The sequence below is a fragment of the Choloepus didactylus genome, chromosome 17, assembly GCF_015220235.1.
Source record: "Choloepus didactylus isolate mChoDid1 chromosome 17, mChoDid1.pri, whole genome shotgun sequence".
Lineage (NCBI taxonomy): Eukaryota > Metazoa > Chordata > Mammalia > Pilosa > Megalonychidae > Choloepus > Choloepus didactylus.
This window is the reverse complement of record NC_051323.1, coordinates 71,147,679-71,169,998: the sequence shown is the minus strand read 5'-3', so window position 1 is coordinate 71,169,998 and position 22,320 is coordinate 71,147,679. Positions and strand designations below refer to the sequence as shown.

Below are 22,320 nucleotides of genomic sequence, written 5' to 3'. Positions count from 1 at the left end.
AATGCACATATGAAACAGCAGCCACACCCGTGAAACATAAACCCCAAATTCACCTCCTGCTGGAAATGGACCTGCTGCTGCTAGGCAAGCGGCCCCAATACTCTCTGATGAGGTTCCCACACATAAACTCATCTCTCTCATGAACCATATTTTTCTTTTCATTCAGTCCTTAAGTGCTTTAAAAGCTTTCCAGAGATGAACTCAGTCACAGAGTCTGCAGCAGGGATGACCCTGGGATTACATGATTTAAAAAGAAAACCAACCAACCAACAAAAGACCATCTCAGAAACCAGGCGCCCATCTCTCTGAGAATACGCTATATGCCCTGGACACAGACAGAAAACAAAACCAATCACTAGGGTTTAGGCAGGGATCACTACTGGAATGGGAAACAGTGAGAGAAAATGCTATTTTGTCTGTAGAACAGAAAAGGGAAAACCTTAATAAAGAGGCAAAGCAACACTCAGGAGCTAAAAAATATTTTACTAACCCTCCCATCTTCATGAAAACATCTCCAAGAAAATAAATGGTAACTCCGGGCAGGCGAGTAACTATACTTAAGCTGACTCTGGTAAATTATAGCATAGCAACCACATGCTGAATCACATTCATCTATCTTAAAATGAGTCCCCAAATCTTCTTTTGCTATTTCGAGTATATTCACATACTCTGAAAAGTGAATGACATGAAAAATTCATATTGTGCACACACGCGTACTGGCATAGGTATACAAGAACGGTTTGCTCTTGACACCACCCACCCAATGAGACGGGCATGAGCATAATGCAGGCAGCAGAGAGCACTCACCGAGGACTCGCTGTCTCTGATGAGGAAGTCCCCTTCCACGCCGCGCTCGTTCAGGGCGCACTCGGCCTGGTGGCGCGTGACGTTCCCGTAGTACCACTCTCGGCCCGCGAACCGGCCCGTCACCGAGGGTCCGGTGTAGCTTATCTGGGGGGCGTGGGCGGGGCGCAGGGCCGGCCCGTCGCTTAGGACCACCACGTAGTTCTTGGGAACCAGGCCGATCTGCCCCCGGGCGTTTTTACATTTCCACCATTCGGGGTCGTTCTCGGGCTTCTCGATCACCTCCATCGTCTCCCCCTTCTCGAAATTGAGCTCCTCCTCCGTGACGGAGCTGAACGGGTACAGGGTCTGCACCACGTGGAGCACGCGCGCGCCCTGCCCGTTGCTCAGCGCCGCGCCCCTCCGCAGGCCCGGGAAGCTCGGCGAGTCGGCCGTGGCCTCGTCCGCCTCCTCCAGGACGTAGTTGGAGGGAAACCAGCCGATCTGCCCGTTGTAGCTGCCCCGCCACCAGCCGTCGCTGCACTTCTCCATGACGACCACGCGGGAGCCCTTCACCAGGGACAGCTCGTCCTCCCGCTCGGCCAGGTACGCGAACTTGACGTAGGCGGGGATGCTGAGGTCGTAGATGCGGTCGGCGCCGCCGCCGTTGGCCGGGTACTCGGCGTCCGTGCTGGGCGTGGGCGACGCGTCCCGGGCGCTCGTCTTCCTCTTGGTTTTCCCCAGGCCTGCGAAAACACAGCGAGGGGCGCGGTGGGCACTCAGGCGGGAGGTGTTCAGAACAGAGACAGAAGCTTTCTTAATGGTAAATGATTGGAAGTTTGATGCAGTGTCTGTCACTATCATACAAAGGGCAAAAATGAACTGACTGCAAAATACAGTCATCAGAAAAATAAAATTTTGACATCTGCCTTGTGCAGTTGTGAAATTACTGAAAGTTCTGAATTACTAAAATTTCTCTCTCCTTTACTCTTAAAAAAAAAAAAAAAAAAAGCCCAAAGTACCAGCAACATAAAAGATAAAAAGATAGGAAAAATAGTGCAAAGTTAGTTGCCTACCGAAATGATGACACATTTTTAGAGAATTTCTGTGCCACCCAAACACAAAGCTAAGGCAGAAAGAGAGCGTCTCCTGCATGTTTGTCCTGGGTGGGAAGCTGGACCCCACGCCGCAGTGAGCCCACTGAAGTCACGGGAGCGCGGCGTATGGACCTGCTGCCCCCCTCCCTCAGCCCAGCCGCCCCCCGCTCCACCCAGGGCATTTCCTGCCCGCCGGGGCCGCCCGACAGCCCATGGCCCTACAGGACAGAGAAGGACGCTGGCCACTCCCCTCTTCCTGAAGTTCCCCACTCTTCCAGAACAGCAGACTGTTTACTCGAGGTAGGGGTTCTGGGCCAGAGGGACCTCAGAACCAGGTCAGACGGGAGAGAGAGGCTCGCCCAGACCTCGTGAGCTGATCAGCAGCAGACTGGGGCTTAGCTCCCGGGCTCCAGCCTCTGCGGCCTGTGGCTGCCTAAGAAGGACCCGCTGGTACCGAAAGAGACGCACCACAAGTGCCACGAGCCACCTCCACGGCTCTCTTTAAGACCAGCCACAATTTGGGTAATGGGCTTTGCACAGCTACATTTAATAAAAAAGATAACATGCACATCAGGAACGATATTTCTTACTTTGTGGGCACACAGCATAATTTTTACTGGCAGACAGCTGAGGTGGACTTAAAGGTCAGCTGTATTTTTCTGCCTTTCTGATGATTTTCTGGCACTGAGCTATTGGATCTCTGATCCTGAGTTGCATTTTTATTGATAATAATAAGCACATTTTAACTTTCTTGAGTAAAACTGCATACATTTAAGATTGAGTTCTAATAAAAGCTTGGGTATGTCACATACATTATTAATGTTAGCAATTTTAAAGTCAAAATCTTTTATATACTCCTTTTAAGGTAAGGGAGGTTCTAACAGATGACTTTAAAACATGTTCTGTCATCTTCCAGCTGGAGTTCTAGAGATCTAAAATAAAACATCAAACAAATTTGATCGTTCAGAAATATATTCAAGCAAATTCATTTCGATAGAGTTGCATGCAAGTTTTCAGAGCTCTGTAGCAAAGTCATTTTATTTTTGTTCCCAATCAGATCAGCGTCATGAACTAGATTTAACTAGAAAATGTCCTGGTATTTAAAATCCCATTTATGCTTTGGTTAAGCACATGGGCACTCTCCCATCAGGGTTAAGACCTATTATTAAAATCCACTAAAAATTTATGAAAAGCTTTTATTGTTAAATGCTGAGGGCATCTGACATGATTTGATTATGGCACAAGGTGGTCAAAGTAACTTTCCAGGTGGGAATTAGGATGCATTTAATGTTTGGCTCATAATAACTTTTTATGTTGTTGTATGTTCACTGAATTTGTAGCTAAGGTTTTTAGATACGCTGATACGATCAGCTTCCACCATCCAAACTGTATCTAGGGTAAAGATTTATGATAAAAATATTTGAATGTGTAAAAGGAAAAAAACTCAAATGTACTAAACCTAAGAATTTTTTGAAAGGGTGACCATTTGAGATAATGTAGTGGTTCTGTTTTTCTTCTGCACACTTTCTCTCTTCTCTTATTCAACAAAACCCGTCTTCACAGGGAATGCATTCTGTGTGTTTTTGGCAGGGCGGGGATCCCACCTCCAGCCCCCCCAGCCCCCCACTGGAGGACACGATTTGGACCTGCTGGGTCTCAGTGCTCCCCAGGGAGAGAGAGCTGTTCCTGGAGCACCTGCCCACACCTGTGGAGCTCTAGATGCAGAAGGAAGAGGCAGAGGTGAGCAGGCAGGAGCCACAGAGAGAGACAAAAAACCCTAATGTCCTAATGACACGAGTTGAGTCCCGGAATCCAACCATACTTCCCAGATACATGAACCAACGAATTCCCTTTTTAAATATTCATTTATTATTTTTGCTTTAGCTACTTCTGAGTTGACTTTCTGTCCCTTACAAGTAAGAGCCCCTTCCTACCACATCCTCCCTCCTCCTCTCCTCGTCCCACCTCCTTAAATATGACAAACTGTCGACTCCATTTGGAAAAGTGGCATATTTTGGTAAGTTGAAAAGAACATACTAATTGTTCTGTCCCACCCAGGTTTGGGGGTGGGATGGGGGGGTGAGCGGTGGTGGACAGACCATCATCCATGAAGCACACATGATTAACTAGGGGGGTGTGAGCATGTTTCCTGAACCCAGAGAATCTTGGGTTTGAATATTTACAGCAAAGGCCTTCAGGAGGAATCGCTGATGCTGGGTGGCCACAGACCTCAGGCCTCACCAACCAAGGCAATCAAATCTCAATTCTTGGGGGGGCTTTCAAGACTTGACACAAGATATCCCCCCACCCCCAAAGTTACTCTGGTACAGTATTTTAGGCACAAGTTGTCAGAGAAACCATCAAGCGTGGCTCAAGAGAGTGGAATAGGCTTTTCAGTACCAACCTATCTCAGCCAAGTCCACACTGAGGTCAAAATAGACTCGAGATTGGATGCCTATCACCAGGCCACTTCAGGGGGCATTTATTCTTTTGGCCACACGGAGGCTCAAATGGGTTATTATCTGCTGGCTGGAGACTTATGGGGGTGGGGGGGATGGAATCTGGATTCCAAGCAAAGCTTTCCTGGCAACTGGCAGAGGGCACGAGATCCACTCACCCAGCTCTCCACAGTGAGGCCGAGGACGGGTGCTGCCAAAAGGCCTGCCGCCCCAAAGGAAGGGGCCAGTTTACTCGCTGCACAGACGACCAGGGTTTAGCCGAATGAGAAGGGCGAGAGGAGTTCTTTTTTCCTGGTCTCTCTTTATACCATCCCAGAAGCCTCCTTAACAGCCAATGACATTTGAGGAGCAAAAATTTTCTGGTGAACTCTAACGGACCACAGATGCTCCCCAACCTTTTCTGAGATGTCCTCCTTGGATTCAGCCATGGATCTGTTGAACAAGACACCACAAATGCCACCTGGGGTTGTGCGTCTTGTTTCTCTGCAGTTTTCTGCGGAGAGGACTCTTTGTTCATTTACTCCTTAGTGCTCAGCTCAACAGAAAATGGAGCAGATGCCCGGCCTCCTGAGCCTTACAGAGCGCTTCAGGAGAAGAGCCATTAAAGCAAACCCAAATTTCAGATGATGTCAAATTGTGATGATTGCAATAGAAGAAAAAGAGGTCAGCAAGGCCTGTCTGAGTGTGAGACTTCTGAGCTGAAGCAGGCAGGATGCAAACAGGGCTCAGGAGAAGGAGAGGATGTTACTGAGGCAGAAGAGAGAGGACGGCTGGGACTGTGTGCAGGCAAAGCACCTGGGTGGCTCAAGAGACCCGAAGGCAGGCCCTCAGTGCTGCAGAGTGGAGAGCAGGGGACAGACAGGCTGGGGACGGCAGGGCCAGAGCGAGCTCAGTGACCACAGGAACAAAGAGCAATAGGCAGGGCAGGGGCAGGGGGCTCTTCAGTCAAGGCTGCAGGAACCATGACGGGGCAAAGCAAAAAAGCTCTGTCACCCTTCCCTTCCTCGCGCCCTGACAGTGGGAAAGTATTCTTCATCTGGCACTGTGGTCTCACTATCAGGAACTGGGTATTAAAAGGAATTGTAGATTCCTGACTAATCATGGACAAGGCTGAGGATGAACAGGAACTATGACGGCTTTCCCAGACCTTCCTCATCTCTCTCTGGGCATCACATAAAACCCCAGCCCCAGCCGCCTCTTGTGGCCGCTGTGTCGTCAGGCGCCACCACAGTTTCAGCCACGCTCTGCAAGGTTCTGACAGGAGTGGGGACTGTGTCCCTTTGATATCCAGATGTGCAGGAGGAGGTTAAGTAAGAGCTGGGTATCTAGCCCGGCCAGGAATCTTTCTTCCTCTAGAAACTTAACTATACCTTTAAAAAACAAAAACCAATGTCTCTTCCAAGAGCTCAGTCAACAGCCACCTGCCCGGCTGGACCGCAGGCAGGGCAGCCCCGGGCTGAGCGGCAGGGCAGCGGGATTAGCGTGTAGCTCACAGGCTGTGGGCAGTTCCTTCACGGAACATGAAGGTCGATCCCAAAGATCTGCGTGTCGGGAAGCTCCATCCATGGCCCTAAAAGCACATGACGCACTCCCTACGAGAGACCCGACCTCAGGAACGCCTCTCTTCCCGTCCCAGCCGCTCCATGGCACCACCGTCACTCACACGCGTCGTCTACCAGCTGGCTGGGACCAGGTTTCATCACCGCTGTGGCCTCAGGCCCTGGCACAGGGCAGTCGCAATCACTCAGTGTTTGCTCAGTAAAGTTCTCCTCCAGAGAATCACCATTATTTCATCTGCATGCACTGTCCTTCCAAGAAATTAAATCTCTCCAATCACACATGCCTATACTGTTACTCATCTTAAAAGACAGAGTAATTATGAGCAGACGGAGAGCTCGCTTAGCAAACCTGCCCCGTACACACCATGCTAAGCCCTCCCTTAACCGATTCTTCTGTCCCCTCCTCAACAATGGTTTGATGCCCTCTTCTGTGCCCGGCACCCAGCGCCCCGTGGGTCAGTGAAGCCACGACAAAGGAGGGAGAGCACGGTTCCAGGTTGGTCTTTTCTGATGGACCCGCATCACCATGATTCCAGGGTCTGCACCCGTCCTCGGGGAGGCCTGGGTCTTACCGTCGTTTTGCTTTCTTCTCTGCCCCAAATTGGAATGGAACTGGGAGACTTACTTGTACTGCTTCCACACGGGTTCACTCTTCACCCTATTAAGGAAGCCCCCTATGGTCTGCCACGTAAAATTCCCAACTTCATTGAGGGTGGGGGGGACAGGGCAGGAGGAAGGGAGAACTGCCACCTGAAGGACAACTGCCATTCCGGAGGCAAACCCACATAGACGGGGGAGGGGCAAAGGCTCAATCACCATCTCTGGGCCCAGGTGGTCCCTATCCCCCGTGGGCAGACACACCAAACTCGGAGAGCGGCTACAGAGGCAAAAGGCCCACCTGCCTCCCAGAACACGGGTGCATGAGTCCGGGCGCTGAGCCTGGGTTCCCAGCCCGGCCGTGAGAAAGCCTGGTGAGCAGGTAAATTACATCACCGAACGTTTAAGCCCGAAAAAACCAGCTCTGGATTTTATGCTTGTGCAAGTCAAATGGTAACACAGATGCCAATGAAAAGAATTCAAAAAATTTTTCCAATTATAATTTTTAATTAAAAAACATGTAGCACCTCTCAACACATACACCCAATCCGGTTAGAGCAAGCACTTTTGAATATGCAAAACAGCATACTAGAAGTGGCAAGGATTAGAGATGACATCCTGAAGCATTACTTCAAGCGTCAACATGCATGCAACTTTTCAAGACCACATCTGCTACGTAAAATGAAATTACACACATAAATAAAAATGAGTAGGGCTGGAAAACAGAGATAGGCACGTGGCTGCTTTTTTCCTCTAAATGCTGCTTGAGGGCAGCTCTCATCCCACTTCTGCCTGGAGCAGGAGGGGCTAATAGACGAGGGCCCGGTAAATGGTCAAGGAGTCACGAAAGAATGAATCAATGCAAAATGAGCCTCAATTTAGGGAGTGAAAAAGGAGCACAATTTTCCAAGTTAAGGATGGGCAGAAGGGCTCGGTGGGATCAAACGCTGCTCTGGACAAGATAAACAGCTATTGCTAAAACGCCCAGTCCTGTGGGGCCTCTGACACAGCGGCTTGGTGTCCTTTTATCTGCTCATGCCCCAGAAGGTCTTTGATGAAATGGGCTCCTGCCTCCAAGGCCTTATTTATTCCTATCTTGGCTGTGAAGCAGATTTGCAACTCTGGACAAATCACTCAGCTCACCCAGGCTTCACCTGCTCAGTTTTCATAGAAAAGCTTTGCATCATGTTATCTCCAGGGACGTTTTTAGCATTTCAGAATTCTATAAATTGCTGCAACTATCATATAAATTTCACTTTTTAAACATAACTGTGTGCATATCAGGCTATAAAACAAAAAATACTCAGAGGAACCGCAAGGGGATCAAGTGGTCATTTTTGTCACCACAAAGCCAACTTCTGACATTTCAGTATTTTTTTTTTTAGCATACTAGGTTAAACATTATCGATTTAGTCAAATTAGTGGCAGGAGAACTGCAGTTTCACTACTAATTCATGCTCCACTTATGAATGTCCAACATCCACTTGTATGTGTTACAAGCCAATCAACTGCTGTGCTCCTGAGAAAAACCAAAATACAAAACCAAGCCAAGACTCCCTGCACACAGACGCCACAGGACAGCCTGCTTCCACAAGGAAACACAAGACAGCCCCGGCCTTAACTTACAAAGAGTTGTCCTCCAGGTGGCTTCCACGGCTGTGAGAACCACTGAGGACAAGCTTGGAGCTTTCACAGAATCTGTGAATTCAGAAGCAGAGAGGGGTAAGTTGTAAGTTATGAACAGAAAGCAATAGCTAGTTGGAGGAGCTACTCACAGAGACAAGACTGCCAGGGTAAAGTGACCTGAGTGAATGTAGGCTGACGTGAGAAAAACGCCCGAGCACTGCCTGCACTGCCTGAAGTTCACCAATTAGACCACAGCTTAACTTGGCTCAAAAGCGAGCCCTACACCTCTCTCTCTCTAACCCCACTCGGCAGGTGAACTCGCTGCCCTCCCCACTATGAGGGACATGACTCCCAGGGGTGTAAGTGTCCCTTACAACGCAGGACATGACTCCCAGGGATGAGCCTGGACCTGGCATCGTGGGATTGAGAAAGCCTTCTTGACTAAAAGGGGGATGAGAAATGAAACAAAGGAAAGTTTCAGTGACTGACAGATTTCAACTGGAGTCATAGAGGTCATTCTGGAGGTTATTCTTATGCATTTTATAGATATCCTTTTTTAGTTATTAGTGTATTAGAATAGCCAGAAGGAAATTCCTGAAATTGTTGAACTGCAACCCAGTAGCCTTGATTCTTGAAGATGAGTGTATAAGGATACAGCTTATACAGTGTGACCATATGCTTGTGAAAACCTTGTGGCTCATACTCCCTTTATCCAGCGTTTGGACAGATGAGTAGAAAAATGGGGACAAAAAAGTAAATGAATAATGGGGGGGGGGGTGAGCTGTTTTGGATGTTCTTTTTACTTTTATTTTTATTCTTATTTTTATTACTTTTTTTGGAGTAATGAAAATGTTCAAAAATTGATTATGATAAATGCACAACTATTTGATGACACTATGAACTGACTGTACACTTTGGATGACTGTATGGTATAGGACTATATCAATAAAATTGCAAGGAAAAAAAAGAGGAAAGCCCTATAGATGTCCCCCCACCCCCTCCCGCAGAAGAGTGGGCTCAGCAGCATGTGGGAGGAGCGGCCCACGGCTGGCCATACACCTGCAAGAGGGATCTAGGAGTAAACACTAAGTGTCACGTCAGCGAACAAATACCCACCTTCTACCCCTACGTCCAACCCCAGGGACCAGACACCAAAATGTGAGAGAGGAAAAGGAATGTTTTAGACATATGGATACGACCTAAAAAACAGAGCATGCCATATGGGAAAATGCAGTCAGAAAACATGTTAAGATTTTACTTTAATTCCTAGGAATTTTTAGTTGACGTTTCTCTGTTTCAAAGCTTAAGGCTCCCACTTTACTCAGGAGGAGCTGTTACCTGTGTTCTTTAGAAAGCTGAAACAGAGGAAGATCATTTTAACCAGAAGCAACCAAGATGCCAGTTGCTGGGAAACAAACTGGGAAATTACCTCATGTTCCTGTCCTCTGTCAGGACACAAGCGACTATCACTCAGCTCAGTGGACAGAGCAATCTGGATTTCACACACCATCATCATCAAACCCACCCCACCCCCAAACTCCACCTAAAGGGGTCCAACAAGTCCACGCCGGCTTCTCAGTTTCTCTAAGGGTCCAAAGCCCCTTCCTCATTTCGCATGGTCTGTTCTCTTCTGGCTTTTTCCTCATTAGAATTCTTTTCAAGCAATCTCTATTTCCTAATTATCCTCCCACTAATCTGTTGTGATTTGTTTTACATTTTTTCGTTCTAAATACTTGCAAGCTTATGATATATAGAAACGAATCCAAGTTTATTTTGGATGCTGGCACCACAATAACTGTAAAAGTTTCCACGTTATGTGGGCAACTCACTTGGCAAGCCATTTCTATTGTGAACACTCTTGTAAGCCAGAATTTTAAAGAACTATTAATTATGACAAATTATATTTAATTCATGTTAATAAAATGGTAAATCATACAACAGCCCCCCAAAAAGCAAACCTAAAGTGCTACATGCAACTCTGAGAAACTACAGAGCCCCATTTTAATATGGTAAAGAGATAATTTGCTAAAATGGCTAAATGTTTAAAACCAAATTGCGATTTCTTAATTTTTTCTTGTGTTACATGCAAACTTTTCACAGGAAATGGTCTGGCTTTGTACTACACTGTTCTGAAATGAAGAACTGGTTTCACAGAGTAGCATGGTCTGGGAAGCATTTCTGAAGGACATGCAGGAAAATTAACTGTAATTTTCTCATTTCTGAAGAATATTTAATTCCATCTAGAATAGCAAAATACTTCTAAGACAAATGCTCCATAAAGAATCAAGGATCAGCTTTTCCACTGCATAACTTACAGAACACACAAAACACACTGAGCATCCATCCCCTGACCACAGAAGAGCCTAGAAGCACATAAAGAAAACAAATCGGTTCTTTGCCAACGTGTGTCAGGATTGGGCACCCTGTAGCATGAGCCCAGTGTTTTCTGGACCAACTCCACTGTGACAGCTGGTTCTGGTAACAGCAAGAAGTCATCTATGTGATATGATCTTGGTTTTACATCTATATAAATACTGGGAAATAGACACAAAGGTGAACAGAACAATGATCGTTTCTGGGTGATGAGATCACAGGTAATTTTTTTCCTCTTTATGCTTTTCCAATTTTTTTTATGAGTATGCATATTTTTAAGACTGAGGATGACTGATTAATAGTTTTTAAAAATACAGGCATTTTAGAGATAACAGCTGTTTGCATAAACCTGTGTCATCGTATGGAGAAAACGTGAAGCGATAAAGATGGTTGAAGTATAATGCATGAAACAAGCAGTATTGCTTGCTACTGACAAAAACTGCTGCCAAAATAAAAATCAATTTACAGAAAAGGTGATATATTCCCGTGACATTTAACTTCTGAATCATTTTAATTAATGTTCTTGCTTGCTGCAACATTAAGGAACCACTTAATAAGCAAATTCCTTGGGACCTGGGAGAAGATGATGTTTGCTGAAGCAGCTTTTCTCCTACCATTTTAGGGGTTGTAGTAAGGGTGGGAGAAAACCAAAGCAGCTGTGGGGATGGGAGTGGGGTGTCACAGCAGCTCAGGAGGGATGGAACTCACCACCACCAATGACAAGCAGGTTATCAGCCAAGAAGTTATTACCCCCCACCCCCAAATCTGAATGGCCAATTTATGAGGCTGAACAATATTAACAGACTTGGAAGTTAGGGTTTGGATTTCAACCCCATCACTTACTGTGTGCTCCTGGGCATGTTAACTTCTGAGTCTCAGTTCTGTCGCATGATAAACGGGTATTATTATTTACATCTTAGGGTCACTGTGATGAAACAAAAAGGATGCAAGGTTCTTGCACAGTGCTACAAATTGGGCACTCCAAGAGAAGTAATTATCACTGTTCACTCACTTAAAAAATGCATGCAAAGTCAGTTCAGGGAGCTTGGGTATTTCTGCTGTGTTAGATTGTCATTTGGCTGGCTGCAGGCGGGAGGACACGCTTATCTTAGCCTTCTCGGCAGGTGGCGGCGGCGTGAACACTGGGACGGGTGGCTGGGCAAAATCTCGGGGCCCGGGTCAGCACAGCGGCCGGAGGGACTCCTGCAGGCCTTCCACCAGCGCAGGCACGAGGGGGACTCACACTTCCATCGCTAACTGGTGTTTGCCTCTGGCCAGGCCATTTCTTTCCCTCTCTCACCTATCGCTTTCTAACATTATTTTATTAGCATTAGCTATATCCAAGGCGATCCTTTTGCAAAGATCGCTGGGCAGGTCAGCTTGAGGGCAAAGATATTTCCCCATGGGTTCAAAAGCCACAGTCACATCTGAAAGGGACAAGGTAAAATCCAGAAATGGACAGGAGGCCTAGGGTCGGTCATGCCAGACGTATCTGAAGGGCTCCTCAGGAACACTCAGGAATAATAGAATTATTCTCGCATGAGACCAAAAACTAAAATTCACGTAAACATGTAAAGTATGTTACAACAAAAGATATATGAGTTTTATGTTACTGACTTTTTATGGATGACTTGTGGATTTCCTAAGTCTAGATTCATGCTTCAACTGCCCACTGAACTTTCCTGAATGTCCTGCCACGACCTCAGATGAAAGCTGTCTTATTGTCCAGCTGTTTCATTCTTGCCTCATGCTGCCTCTAACTGTCCCACAGCCCGGCAGCACTGAGTCCTGGGGGCCCTTCTAACCCCCACTCCCGAGTGGTGCCCTTGGTCCCGCCGCAGAGCTCAGCACACCTGGGTCCCTCTGTGGTCTCCTCCCCAGCCTCCCGCTTGCAGCACCCTCTGCAGTCCCAGCCTGCAGACTGCAAGTCGAGCACCTACCAAACAGCCCCCTGCGTCTCCTCCTCACACCCTGTGGAGACCTCTGGGGGCTCCCTTTTCAAGTGGAATCAGGCCCCATGTCCAGGGCCTCCGCAGTGGGCACATCCTGGTCCCTAAGGACCAACACTCCTCGCTCCAGTCCAGCTGGCTCACCTCAGGGCCCCCCACGCACCTGGGAGCTTTCAGCCTCTAAATCTTCACCTGTGCCCTCCCCTCCTCAATGGAGACGCTACCTGCCCTTGCGGGTTTGACCCAGCCCAGAGTGACCCTACAGGAACGATTTCACTCAATCCTCTAGAGACGGGGGGCTGACTGTGAGGCAATCAGTCAACTGCCCCCAAAGCTTGCCAGAGGTATCCGAAGGGCTCCTGAGGAATGCCCAGTTTCCACGGTAGGCCCTAGATAAAATTATTCCCCTATGCGATCGAGGCTTCAAGTTCAACTGCTTGCCCAAAGGCCCTCAACTAGGAATGTGGCAACGCTGGGAGACCAAGACTCTAGCATCCTCCCTTGTAAGCACCGCACTACCCTGCTTCCTTCGGGTACGATGCCTGAAACGAACAATTCAGCCCCAGTTTGCAATGTGACAAGAAGGGACAGTGCCATGTTTGCACTGTTCGAATGAAGACTGTTTATTCTGTATGTTATTTTCCCGATTATAAGCTCCAGACACAGGGATTACACCTCACCCTCTCTCCTCATCCCACCAGATGAAATAAAGCAGACCAGGCTCCCACTTCTGATCTGAGCTTACCCTATTACACTGTGGTGACCCCGTGCAATGTCGGCCTCTCAATTTCAAAGCCTCTGGTTATTGTTTTCAAAGGTCACTGAGCAGGGAATGCAGCTGGCTTCAAAGAGGTTTCCAAGGGCACAGAGAGGAAGGGACAACTCAAACTTGGAACACCAGGCCGTATTTGTATTTCGTTTATGATGTACCACCTGCCCGTCTCGAGACCTGCTGAGAACACCTATCATCGCAGCAAAGAGCTACAACGCTGCTGGGCCCAAACATAAATTCCCCAACATCCCACATGAGTCATGGAGGCTCTGGGCCCCAGGAGGTCCTTAACCATCCCTCACCCTAATTCTGCTCTAAATGAAAGGTTACAGCAAACCGGCTCAAGACAGTCTTGGCTCTCCAGCCAGTAGAAGGGACTTCCTCACTTATGCCCCAGAGATATGGAGGGAACCTGCTTGATAAAAGTTCTTCATCACATACTGGGAGAAAACTATTCGGATTAAGAATGAGCGGGACAAGTGTACATCTATCTGGTGTTATTCTGATCCCAGCAGATATTGGAAGACTCTCTCATCTCGGAAAAGCCTGTGCTAAATTTAAGGCGCTGTAGCACTGTAAATGCACGGATGGGGGGTGGAGCCCAAGTCATAACGTCACCTCTGCCACAAGCTGACTTTATGTCCACAGTGGTCTCTGAACCACTCTTTCGGTTTGTTTGTGTTAAGTTACCGAAAGTTACAAGAACAGTACAAAGAACATTACTTTCCCTGAACTCCTTGAGAGTCAGCTGCCAACGAGATGCCCACCGATCCCAACACTTCAGTGTGTGTTTCCACAAACACGGGCATTCTCCTCTATAATCACAATACAACCATCAAAATTAGGAAATTACCACTGATACATTGTTACCATGTACTCACGGTTACTCAGGTCCCCGTCAAGTCTTGCCCTAGCTTTCATCTCTAAAGAAAAGCACCTGGAAGCACTATAACTTCCTCTACCATTCCAGAACTGCTTGACTGCAGACGGAGTCCTGTCAAATGTACCAAGAAGCCCACCTGCTAGATCCAGATATATAACTTGTTTCAGTAAAAAAACTGAAGTCCCGCCCCGGTCATGTACCTGTGACTTGTGCTATTTTCTTGGTTAGGTCGTTTAACCTCTCCCAGGTCTTAATTTTCTCATCTGTAATTAGTCACACCACCAAGGTTGGCCTGGGGTGGAGATATGTATATTCATATGAACGACTGATGTTTTCACAAGCTTGTGAATTGTGTAACTGTGTTACTTAGCTACTCTACCAATCGGAACCATTCAATTTAAGTAAAACCAGCTTGCTTGGAAAGCAGGCATGGGCTCAAGATCCCCTTCGAGCCAGTCTGAAGCCCTTGAAGCCCTCCCAGATAGAATTCTGGAGTTTTACTATTGATATGAAAAATACATGCACGGGTAAGCTGTATGGTAAGCTACTAAGTGCCATATAAATTGCAAGCTGTTACTTCTATTATGTTTACTGATGCAGGTTAACCTTGAAGTCATTTAGTTACCGTGGGCAGCACAGGTCTTTTCTCCTTCTGTTCCACAGCTGTGATATCTTGCTCCCTGCCTACTAGTTGTTGCAGCCAGTGCTGAATCCAAAAAGAATCTCCAGGCCAGTCTGATCTCATATAAATGAGTATGACTAAGGCACATGTAGTAAGTGCACTTTGTGCGAAACAGGTGTGCTTTAGAAATTAGAGAAACCTCAACTGCATCAATAATTCCTAAAACTTTACATCTACTGCTGTACCAGGAAGGAAAGGGACTGTCCCCTACTGGGTTTACCCCATGGCTCCTAAAGCCTTCCTCCAGGCAGGGGGCCTGGAATCAGGCTCACCAGCCATATGCGCATTCAGTATATGCTTTTGCTTAAGGATTGCCCACAAACCTACTGCTTTAGAAATAATATAAGAGCATCTACTGTTAAAACTATGCATATTTATTTTTTTACGCCATGTGGGGAATTCATTTATTTGTCCACTTAAATCCTAAAACCTGACTCAAGAAAGGTGTACAATTTAACTAATTAATGAAATTCAAACTGCTTTCTTCTCCATAACAGATGCATATGTATCACTTACCTTTAGTAATAACTCACTTTATAAATGATTTTCTATGAGCATTGCTACTGTCACTTCCTCCCTTGAGGTTCCCGTGCAAAGGCTGGGACCTTCCTTACCAACCCCCTTCCGGCTCCGTGAATAACTCATTCAGGAAATACAGTGCAGAAGCCCTGGGAGCTAGGATCGATGGCTGTTTTAAGGCTAAGTGGAAACTTGGCAAAAGCAGAAAGAAAATTCACCATCCAGTGTGGTCCAACAAATTGAGAGGGCAGGGGATAATCAAGGAACTAGGAAGAGGAAAGCAATCTGGTAAAAATCACATCACCCCCAACCATACCTGCCAGCAACTAGGGATCACAGTCTTACTCCTCCTTCATGCTTACGGCTCCTCCAAGTCTGTCTGGTTCACCCTCCATTCCTTCCGGACCATCGCGTCATCCCACCCTGGCTCAAGCCCAGTTGAAGCCTCTTTCCTGGCCTTCATCGTCCCTAATTTCTTCTTGGCCCTGTAGAGGACCATGTTGTGCCACTGCTCAAAAACTTTTAATTGTTGTTGATCATCGAGGCCAGAAGCTCCACTCCCGTGATCTACAGACACCTCCACAGTGCAATCCAACCACCTGCTCGGCCTGATCCCTTTCGTCCTCCTCCCTGTGCTCCCACATCTGGCTTGGGATCACAGAAGTAGGAGCCCTGGTGCTGATCGCTGGTCGGCTGCTAACTGGCCTTAGGTATAGTCACGTTGGGACAGATGCTGGAGAAGCAACTCTGGGGCAGGTGGCAGCTGGCTCCAGGTGCCCGAGGTGGAGTTGGTTCACGATGGGTGTGTACGCCTTTGAAAAGAAACCTTCCCGCGGAGAATAACTAGTAGGTTATCCATTGAACCATATCTTTCTGGATAACCCGGGTCAGTGCCTGGACCTAAGTTAGCCAGTGAGAAGAGAAGGATTCTTTGAGGCTTTGGTGGGATTCCAGATGGTGTCATTATCATGAGCTGGGATCGTGCCATGATTATATAAACTGTTTTTCATTAGCTTGGAGAGAAATCTTTGAGAAATACTTCCCTGGGAAAAGCTCTGCTATCTCAAAAAATGTATCACAGTGCCTTTACAACACCTAACCTACAAGATTTTATAAGTCAAGTTGCAATATCAAATCCAGACTAGAGCCCAGGAATGTTCACTACTGAACTGAGAGTCTTGCAAAAACCTTATGTCTGAGCCCTTCAAAATATCAACTGGCCTCTGCCAACAGAAAGAGTTCTTAACAATTGCTCCTTGTTATCTGTGGGAAAATACTCTGACTATTCATGATCATAAGTTGAATATGAGGGGAGATCCAGTATATAAATGTTTTGCCCATGTGAAAATGAGAGCTTATATTGTTTTATTCAACTATAAATTATTAAAGGAAAAGAAAGAACGCTTCCATCATCTTTTCCTAACAGAGAGATCTTTCTGTTAAACATACTGCTCTCTTGAAGTTACTCTAACAAAGCATTACATGTATTAAAATGAAACTGATTAAAAATCCCAACTCAGCAAATGAGTATTAGAAAGCTGGTGAGAACTCTACAGTAAATGGAGCCATAAACACATTTATAACACTGTGACTCACAGACCCCCCCCCACGGGAGCGCAGTGCTGCCTTATTCCAAACCAGGCATCTGAAAGAAAATCCTACCAGAGATTTAGAAATGAGATGAATTCTAGACACAGTAAAAATGACAAAGGTGATGATTCCATAAGCAGCCATTAGAAGGTAAATATATGCAGTGTGCCTTGTTCAACGCCGAACAGACTCCATGCTGCTGGCATGGAGGGAACTAGTGTAAAATCTTATTGTGATGCTGAGGGCACACGATCGACAGTAACTTAAACAGGAAGCCTGTGAACACCTCAGCTCTAATCTAAAATTTTTAGGAACAGAAACTAGTGGAAAGCAAGAGGGGCTACAGAAAGTTTTCTCACCTCCCCCCCGCCACCTTTCCTGCCAGGATGCCATCATCTACAGGCTTCTAATGTGGGTTAGGATCTGGGAAAACAAGAAGTCACCCCACGATGATTTCTTGTCAGGAGGTGCCTCCCCTTCACCTGGAAACTCATGTTGAGATAACAAGGTCCCTCTTTACGCAGCAAAAGCAAGGCTTTAGGTGAACATGATAAACACATGAAAATATCAACAAGGATAAACAAAAAATGGGGGGGGGCTCTGATGATGGGGATCCAGATTCCCAAAAGAGCCTTCAGACTACAAATACCTGCCACTCTGAATAGATACGGGTGTTCAAAACATAATTTTATTCATATTTTAAAAATATATAATGCTTGGTACAAGTGTTTCCAAGGAAATGTGTGACAGAATTTAGACTGAAGCCTGGAGGAGAGCCTCATTCTACAACAGAGGAATAAGATTTACTCCCTGCAGCTCCGGAGGGCAAAGTAAGAGCCAATGGGGGAAGTTAAAGAAACACAAATTTTGATTCTATTTAAGGAAGAACTTTCTAACAATCTGTGTTCTCCAAAAATGGAACTGGCTGACTCTAAAAGTAGAAGTGTGCCAGGGGAGGCTGGGTGGCCATCTGTCAGGGCTGGGGAGACGGCCGCACCCGCACCGGCGTGTGTGAGCCTGAGACAGGCTCAGCTCATCGGAGATCTGGGAGCTCACCAAGAAGCTCAATCACACTGGGTGAAAGACGCAGTGAACAGCTCAGCTGGAGGCTTGGTTGTCTTTTCTCCTTCTAAAAACTGAAGGAAAAAAAATGACCACTTAGGTTATTACAGGGAATTTCTAGATTATCCAGAGTGCTTGCCTTGACTTATTCTACCGTTGGCTAATGTCTGGGCATTTCATGCTCACTAGAATCTTGAGAATACCCCAAAAAAGGAGGGGTGAGGGGGCAAGAAATCGGGAAAAAATAAAATTAAGCTCAGAAGAATCTTTAAAGGATTTATCTAGTTCTTTTCCACAGAAAAGCTTGGGGAATCAATGTTTATTTCTAGTGACGTGCTTAGGTGGGGGACTGGAGGGGAGCTAAGGATGATACGGTTCGCGGGCAAAGAACCAGATTGCCCATGGAAGACGGAATTTCTACATCAGGCTCAGAATCTCTGATAGCTGATGACTGTGTGCCATATGTAGCTCTGGGCCTCATCTCTCTCTCCAAATCACGAGAATAACCTAATCCATAATATAACAGTACTATCTAATAAATGAAGGCTTTAGAAAATCAATGGACTTTTCAAGATTGCATAAAATGAAAGATTATATTTTTTAAAAAGAAAGATTATGAACGCTGTAAACACCTACCATGCTCACTGTATAATTTTCAGTTTTTTTCACGTGTTCCCCACCCTCTCTCGACCACCCCAAATGAAAAAAATTTTCTCATTAGAAATTAAAAAAAAAAAAAGACTAAGGAAATGTAACACGGGTTACAATATTAAGTGCTACAGACTTGTTTCAATAGCAAACTCTTAAGTGTTAACCAGCAATCTCAGGGACAACCAAATTATACTTATTTATATAAGGAGGCAAAAATAACTTAAAATGTCAGCTGAGATCAGTTCATTCTTCAGAAAAAACCTCTCTTTTGTTTTTCCAGATAATATGTAGCAGAATATTGCAAGTAAGTCTGATACTTGTAAAAAGGCAAGTCCTGCGACTCGAGGTGGCTTTCCCATTCCCTGACACCCGGGCGACTGGGAGAGCCAGAGGCTTCCGGGAAGGCAGCCCAGCCGGAGAGGCCCGAGACACGCTCCCAGCAGCCTCCACCTCCACGGCCCCCGACGGCCTCTGACGACCCCCTGCTGCTGGCATTACTCATTTAGGAGAGGGAAAATATGCACCCAGGTTTTAAGTGTTAATAGCGATCTCCTTGTCTATGCATCCAGGTCAGATGCACAGGATCTTGTAAGAGAAAGATGAGATTTGATGGAAAGACAGGCAGAGCTACCGACATTTTGTGTGGTGGTAATTCCGTTTCAGGATCCTCGTGAATTCTGATGCAAGGAGACAGAAACACGTCTGGGGTCCGGAACACAAGGAAGTGCCAAATTACATGTGACTACAAACTTTGAAACTCTAGGAAATGACAAACATGAAATTTCTCCTGATCTCTTAGTTTTCAGAGAGTTAAAGACAGCTAGAAAGATGTCAACATTGAAAACAGATCTTAATGTTTTAAGAGCAAACTAAAAAGACGAACTACCCCCCTCCTTAAAAAGCACAGGGCTGCTTCTCTCCGTAACAGGAAACAATGGGGCTTTATAATCTGGGTCCCAGTGAACAGGAACACTCACCTAGTGTGTCTTTAAGATTTTTAACGAGGGAGCCCTTCTTCAAGCTGTTCTTTCTCTCCACGTAATTGGACGGCACGTAGCCCGTCCTGTTGGCCGCGTTCCGCACCCGCCACCACGTCTTGGAGTCATCCAGCAGCCACAGGCGCTCATTCTTCTTGATGTCAAGTTCCTGATCCTGTTGGGCAGTGTAATCCCACTTTGCTATAACAATAACTTCTTCTGTCATCTTTCATGGAGTCCTTCTGCCAGCAAAACATTTGGAGAGGCTCATTAGAGAACCGTTCAAACACTTATCCTTAGCATCAACCTGAAAAATTATGCATTTGCAGCTTTAATTACAATGATGCAACTGGCTGCCTCCTGGGCCTTCAAACACTCAACCTTAAAATGACCTCCGTTCAACCAGCTGCAGTCTGTTGTTTAGAAACAGCGACCTTATGAAAGAAATGCTACATGGCTGTTAGTTTTACATTGGGAATTCTGCACGCTCTTCCAAGAACAAAACAATTTTTCAAAAGGTTCTAAACTGTTTTAATTCAATGTGTTCATTTGATTAAGTAACGCTAGCTCCTCATAGCTGCCATGTTTACACCATTTTCTCAGGACACACTGAATTTTACGAACATATTTAATAAACACAACCCACCCAAACTGCTCTCTTAAGTTAAAATTACAATAAATGTAGTATTAAATGCAGAGTGGTACCCTGAACTAGATCCTGAAACAGAAAACTGAAACTATGGAGTCTTAATGTCCCAACGTTAATCTCTTAACTCTGATGAACACACCAGGGTTATGTAAGATGTTTCTATTAAGGGGAACTGGGTGAAGAGTACACTGTAAATATAATATTATTCCAAAATAAAAAGTTTACCAAAAAAAAACAAATATAGTATATTACATTCCTAGTTAAGTCAATTTTGGAAGTAAAAATACTTTAGCAACTCCATACCCCCTAGGTGGAAGGTGGGTCAGTATTCTTTCGGCAAATTCAACATTCAGTCCTTCGACTGATGGGAAGTTTCCCCAAAATCAGGAAGAAAGGAATGATGGAAAGATTCTTGACTAACATGCCCTTTGTTCCTGACAGCGAGGAGTTCTCGTGATTTTATAGGGGTGACTTCAGGATTACAGAGAGGACCCATGTACATTAACTCACTGGAAGCATGAATATTATTTTTAAATAACATGACACTTTCTACAAGGACAGACACTAAAGAAATTTATAAATAATACATGTTCTCCTCGTTCATGGATTAACTTCCAAATTTAGAGATTAACAGACCTTCTGGGAAGAAGAAAATGTTTAATAAACCTTATGCATAATGCATGAAATATCCCAAAGGAAAGCTCATTTCAAAACTAGAGACAATTTTGTTGCCTACTTTCAGAAAATCTCAGGTCCATAATCATGTATCTCACTAACCTGACCTTTTGCATGTTTCGTAAGTCACAAAGGCAGTTTTTTGTTTTTTTAATAAAGAGAGGGGCTATAGCAGTAACAAGCAGGCAGCTCAGAGAATATCCCATTTGAATACCCAGTTTGTTTCTTATTTACACAATTTGCAAAACAATTTTTAACAAGAACAGTCCATGCTTAAGGCCAATTAAAATCTAACCCAGGAAAGCTCTTCATTAATTTTCTATCACATGAGCATCAATTAAGAAGCTGGCCAGTTCGTCCATCCGGTGGTTCTCAACCCGGACCGCACGCTAGTATCACACCAGCTCTGCCCTGCACCAAGTAAACCGGACTCGCTAGGCATGAAGACTGGGTATCAGCAGTTTTTAAAGCTCTCCAAGCGTTTCTGACTGGCAGCCAGAGCAGAGATTCCCTGGGTCAGAGAAAGAAGCTGTCAAGTCTTGGAAAAGGCTCTGGGGCCCCAGTGATATCCCTCCCTTACAAGGCAGAACATAGCCATGGAACATCTCTGCAAGCACCAAACCATACATCTGATAGTGGTTAAAATGGGGATGTTAAGTTGTTATATATATATAACCAGAATAAAAAATTTAAAAACCCATAGAACAGTAAAACCCTAATGTAAACTATGGACTATAGATAATTGTATAATTACAGTAATACTGTCTCATAAATTGTAACAAAGGTACCACGCTGATGCAAAATCTAATAATAAGGAAAACTGTGTGCGAAGAGGTGGTGGGCACATGGGAATTGTACTTTCTGCATGATTTCTGTAAACTTAAAATTTCTTTAAAAAAGCAAAACAAAAACCAAAAAACCCCATCTCCACATGGATGTCTTTCTTGGGTAACAACCAAGACACTGGATCTGATCACTGAGATGAAAATGTAAATGTTCAGTTTAGGGAAGTAAACAAACTTTGCGAAGCATATGATGGGTACTTCACATACATCCTGTTAATTTATTTAATCTTGTAACACCCACCTTTCAGGGAAACTCTTTTAGGAGACTGAAGATCATAGCAATTAAGTGACTTATTTGATGAGAAGATCTGAGCCCAGGTCTGTGGATCCCTAAATCTGTGCTTGATATGCTCTTACTGGGGGTAGATGTAAGCCTGTATTAGGCTTATTCCAGCCTAGAAAATCTAAGATTCTAGGACAGGAGAGAATAAAAAGTTCCCGTGCACCTAGGAAAGGACAAACTGTTCCCTGGGAGTAGCATGATGGGTTTTAAACCCATCCTGATGTAAGCACATCTTGAATGGAACTGCTTCCCGAGGCCAGCCGGTCAACAACCACTCACTCCAGAGACC

General features: G+C 45.5%; 1 protein-coding gene across 3 annotated transcripts in view; it reads right to left on the bottom strand.

Annotated features, from left to right (window-relative positions):
- The window catches only part of NCK2 (NCK adaptor protein 2), a 130,014-nt gene that overhangs the window by 15,478 nt on the left and 92,216 nt on the right, over positions 1-22,320 (bottom strand). For 2 of the 3 annotated variants that reach the window (XM_037806939.1, XM_037806938.1), the window contains 2 exons: positions 19,580-19,821; positions 808-1,529 (listed from right to left, as the gene is read on the bottom strand). In XM_037806939.1, the coding sequence (XP_037662867.1) occupies positions 808-1,529; positions 19,580-19,805 (948 nt within the window). In that variant the 5' untranslated portion in view covers positions 19,806-19,821. The remainder of the gene's footprint in view (positions 1-807; positions 1,530-19,579; positions 19,822-22,320) is intronic. The other variant, XM_037806940.1, reaches the window with a different exon arrangement.